At 32.9% G+C, this 5127-nt stretch overlaps 1 protein-coding gene across 1 annotated transcript; it reads right to left on the bottom strand.

Moving 5' to 3' along the window:
* Positions 1–523: 523 nt before the first annotated feature.
* Positions 524–4225, bottom strand: LOC114367919 (protein trichome birefringence-like). Its single transcript, XM_028325177.1, has 5 exons — positions 3170–4225; positions 2517–2709; positions 2237–2430; positions 1939–2097; positions 524–1474 (listed from the first exon to the last, which is right to left on the bottom strand). Exons 1-5 carry the CDS (start codon positions 4033–4035, stop codon positions 1120–1122), a joined length of 1767 nt encoding a protein of 588 aa, XP_028180978.1. The 5' UTR covers positions 4036–4225; the 3' UTR covers positions 524–1119.
* Between the last annotated feature and the right edge of the window lie 902 nt (positions 4226–5127).

Genomic DNA, 5127 nt, shown 5'->3' with positions numbered 1-5127 from the left:
TTTAATTGTCATGTTCAGATATATGGAATTGGAGAGAAAGAAAATAACTATACTTTTTTTACTGCCGTGCAAAAAAAAAAAAAAGTATACTTTTTTACTATTAGTAAGTATTTCTTCCATTTTAAAAAAAAAACGAATAAAATGAAGTAATAATATAACATTCCTCTCAATTTTTATTTATGAACATTTTATAATTATCACAATTTAACAATAAAAATTGACCAAACTATTCACTCTTGTTTTAAACTCCTCCATCCAAATAGTTTTAGGTGTTAACCCAAAATTTGATTCCAAATAATTAAATATAAAAATCATGGATCCAATCCCTTCGGCAGTCCAATATAATATAACAATATGTTATGAAAAAAAAAGTCCAAGCAAAGCACCGACAGAAACAGCACTGAATACATACATGACTTACAATAGTCAAAGGTTTCACGTGACAATGAAGAAGAAATTTCACATCCATTTGAATTATTTATAGACAAAGAAAAATCAAAGAATCATTTTTGGCCAAAACAAATCCTGACAAAACCAAGCTATTGTTTTCAATACAAAAACAATTACCACTGAACCAAAAAAAAAAAAAAAATACTCTAAAGAGAGAGGAGGAACATTACACTAGAACCAAACAAACATATAATTCCAAAGAATATAAACTAATAATTTTTCCTCTCCCCAAACTTTTAAATTGTACATACATGTCCCTGTATTTTTCAAATCCTATACACATTTCTATGACAAACTAGTTCATCTGAAGGAATTCGTTACATAATACGAAAATTCCAAAAGAACTCAGCCTTTAGAAACAAAATTTAGGGGGTGGTTACAAATTACAATAACAAACTAAACCACCCATTATTTTCTATCTTCTCCAAGTCCTATCTAGCTTGTATAATTCATATGAAAAAAATTATTGAGTAGTTTCAACTTCCAAGCAACTTATATCTTTTATTTCACTAAACATAAACTTTTGAACCTTTACATAACTAGAAAAAATTGCTCTGTATGGTTTGTTCCTTTCCCTCTCCTTTTGTGGAAGGAACAAATATAGTGTATATTGCATCTAGTTCTGCTTTCAGCTAAAAACTCATTCAATATAAGTGATTTGTGGTTTACCTATGTTTGCTTCTGTTGATGCTGATTCTGATACTCTTTCAACAGAAGCTCAGCATATAGAATCTCATTCCATGCATCAGGAACACCAGGGAGGCACCAGTGGCTGCAATCTTGGTACCTCAATGGTGATTTTCTCTCTTCTGGTGATAGGTTTTGCTTCCTATATATGGAGGGATGACCATCTTTTCTGAAATCTGTCATTTTAGTGACATTTAGGTAGGTGACATGGGTTTTCATGTTCTTCAAAACCTTTTCCAATACCCTCATCTTAGGGGGGTATTCTCTCAAGTACTTCTCATTCTTGATAGGCACAGTTTCACTGTCACATTGTCCACCAGAATTCCATTGCCCCCCACTGCAGTATGATACAATTAGAAACAAATGTTTATGTGTCAGTCTTCTAGTTCTATGGTAATAATGTGCTTAAGGGAAATTCAATGTCAAAATGAAGGGTACTGAAAATGAATCCTAAAGTAATGCTGAGACAAAGATTAGCACAATAGTCACCAATCCATTTATAGAGTGTTAGATCATCCAAAATCATGTTGAGATATCAGTTAACGTGATTTTAAGTAAATGATCATATGTTCCGTCCCACGTTAACTAGTTGATTCTCAGTCTAAAATTTTGATTTTTTGAACTGAAGCAAACTTATGTAGCTTTTGCACTAGATAGAAAATTTTACTGAGTTTTACTACTATCTTGCTTTTAGGATAAAAACATTCAAATATAAATTACTTTACTTCAAAATCAATTTTAAATAATCAATCTCATTTAAAATCAATTTTGTAAATGTTCACCCAAACACGTTTACTGCACCTGAAATGTGAAGCAGAATAGCCTCTGAAGAAGACCATAGACTTAGATGGATTTATGTTGGCATCGATCCATCTACTCCAAGTTGTTATAGCCCTTCGAAATGCCTCCAAAACATTCAGCTCATCATAGACATGGCTACCCTCTTGGTAATAGTCCTTCCTAGAATTTTACTTGGACTAGTTAGTTAACAAGGTCTTGACTTGTAATCATAGAAAACAAAATATAAATAAGAAGGTTGAGAATGAAAAGCCAGAACTACAATCACATCTAAGAATTTCTAATGCATTTTTCCATTTACCCTTTAGAAGTCTTATCATGAGTCCACCAGTGACCGGTGTTGAAGATGATTATATCTGCATTTTTATATTGAACTGAAGATTTACCAACTAAATCAAGACGAAGTGTTTCTTTCTTTGTTCCATTCTTGATTTGAACTTCCCATTCCTGAACTAAGAATGGAGATACGAAAAGCTCCACTGAGAAGTTATAATCCTAGCAAGTAATTAATACTATTATTAAGCAAACACCATGAAAACAAAAAAATTGAACACTACAACATAAAAGAACTTGATATTTACTTTGAATACGAATGAATAAGAGGCTTCCCCTCTGAAATGGACTCTTCCATTTGCTTCATAGACTTTGCTTTTGTCTTTCACAGCGTTTCTCAGGATGCAAATTAGAGATTCCCACATATTCCTATTGATGGAATCACCAACAAAAATTAGCCTCTTGCCTCTCAACATATCCAGCATTATATGTCCATCCAACCTGTTAGCAATTACACGAACAAATATTATAGCAAATCAACAAACTAGGATCCAAAAAACAAGAGAATGCAACAGCAATTAAAGCAAGGTACTAAAGAAACATTCCCAAAGCAACTTTGAACATCATCAAAGTAAAACACCAACATGAATCTTAAGGTGTTTTTTGTATTGTTATCTAATCGTAGTTGAACTTGGACACTAATATTGACCTTAAATGCCTAACTTCATTAAGCGTATAATTGAGGTGAAACTTTTCATTCAACCAAATTAAAATTGGACAAAACTTAATTAGTTGCAGTTTCTCAATCAAGATTAGAGTTTCACCTCAGTAATCTGCATCATAAAGATTTGCATTAAATGTCAACATAGATTCCTGTAATAAAACGCTATTCTAATTACAAAACAATACCAAAAGCACGAAACAAGTTCTAGAACAACAGAAATTCACCAAATTCTCATACCTAGGGAGGTTGCATCCCTTTGGCTTCCACTTATATTTCTGGAAGTCTTTATCAGGTCTTCCATTTTGGATACAATGGAACTGTTCATCGACAATATTGCAAGAACCAGGTTCATAGAGGGGATAGGAATCATCCTTAACCCATTCCCCATCAAAAAAATCACACTTGATCAAAGACTCCATCATCTCATCCTTCACTCTCGAAGCCGTGTAATTACTATGCACAACATCCTTCTCTGTGCCCCCTCCATTCACCAAAGAACTCAAATTCTTATTTGAACCTACCCCTGAAACCTTGGGTGCAGCAGCAGGAACAACACCATTAGAAGACTGATTTGTCTTCTTTACAGCTTTAGCCTCATCAGAAACTCGGGTATGATTGTTGTTAGCACTTGATGGTTCCTTAGTCACAACATGATCACTTGGTATCTTTCTTGTAAGTGGTGGAGGAGTAGTTCGAGTTTGGTTTTCAAAAGGGGTGATTTTGAATGTCTTTTTACTTGTTTGAGGGGATTGAGAAGTGCTATTGCTAGATCTAGTGGTGTTGGTGTTAAAGGTAGAACTTGAGGAATTTGAAGATGGAGTGGTGGAGTTGTGGAAGAAGAAAGAGAAAATGGAAGAGAGTTGGGACTTGTATGAACTAGCAGAGGAAGTGGTGGTGGCAGTGGAGGAGAATATGTTGGTGAAGAAGGGAGAGGAGGTGTTTGGAGAGGGGCAAAAGGCAAGGAAAACAGTGAAAGCAACAAAGGTGAAGGAAAAAGCATATGCAAAAGTCAGTGTTTTTCTGGTTTTGAAAATGGGGAAGAGGGTCTTGAGGTTTGATTTGAGGGTGCCACCTATGGGAATGTACTTAGTGGAATCAGCCATGACATGAGGGTGAAACTGAAAGGGTAGGTTCTGTTGAGTTTTTTGAGTCCTTATTTTGGAGAAGGGTTGAAGGAATGGGGAAGAGAGAGAGAGAGAGAGAGAGAGTCAGAGACAGAGAAAGAACATATAGACTTATACGATGTTGGAAACATGGGTGTTTCAACTTACAAAGTGTGAAATGAAGAATGAGGTAGTGGTGTTGTAACTGTTTGGGTTTGGCCAGTTGTGACTCGAAAAGACAACAGAGGAAATAAAGATATTTTGGTGGTTCCTGAAATAGTGGATGCCGACGAATTTGGCTGCCATCATGATTATATGATCTAGTCAATGTATCAACAAGTCAACAAGGTTACGAATGGAACTATGGTGGAAGTGTTTCATAGATATATATGATTGAGAGTAAAATTAGTTTAAGGCTTTATGTTTGGTTATTTTTATGATTGAGATTTGAGAGTAAAATTAGTTTAAGGCTTTATGTTTGGTTATTTTTATGATTGAGATTTTAGTTTTTTTTCTTTTCAAAATAATATGATTTTGGACATTTTTTTTAAATTTAAATATAAATATGCATTCATTTTAGTATTGGATATGGATTTAAAAAAATTGATATAAAAAGTTTTGTAATTTTTAAAAATATGAAGGTTTAAATATGTTTCTAGTGTTTGTAATATATTACTTTTTTTTCCTTATAAAATTAGTTTTTCAAAATAATCCTTGTATTCTTTTTTTATTATTTTGGTCTATGTTGTTTTTGGTTGTCTTTGTAATATTTTTTTTTATCATTAATTAGTTCATTCACTTTTAACTTTTTCCTTTATAAATTTAAAAAATTTAAAATGATACCATGGATTTTAACAAACATTAAAAGTTATATGATTTTTTAGTGTGCGTGGATACGGTATTTAAAAAACTGAACCAATTCAAACGAAACCAATTTAACCAGTTGGGATTTTAATCCAGATAGACCATCAACTCTACCAAACCGATTCCAAACTCAATTGGTTATACAATCTGGTTTTGCATCGTTTTTTTTAAATTAAAATAGTTTTAATCTAGTTTAATTGTCGAATTGGTTTTGAAGTAATTTTAAAA

The sequence above is a fragment of the Glycine soja genome, chromosome 9 (genome assembly GCF_004193775.1).
Source record: "Glycine soja cultivar W05 chromosome 9, ASM419377v2, whole genome shotgun sequence".
NCBI classification, from domain to species: domain Eukaryota; kingdom Viridiplantae; phylum Streptophyta; class Magnoliopsida; order Fabales; family Fabaceae; genus Glycine; species Glycine soja.
This window is presented reverse-complemented; position numbering and strand designations above follow the sequence as displayed.

What these genes read in the sequence shown, in the direction of transcription:
- LOC114367919 (XM_028325177.1), bottom strand. Translation starts at nt 4,035, where the DNA reads ATGGCTGATTCCACTAAGTACATTCCCATAGGTGGCACCCTCAAATCA. An exon ending in CATGATAAGACTTCTAAAGG is followed by an intron (nt 2,098 to 2,236) that starts GTAAATGGAAAA and finishes GTAAAATTCTAG; the next exon opens with GAAGGACTATTACCAAGAGG. An exon ending in TATTCTGCTTCACATTTCAG is followed by an intron (nt 1,475 to 1,938) that starts GTGCAGTAAACG and finishes ATCATACTGCAG; the next exon opens with TGGGGGGCAATGGAATTCTG.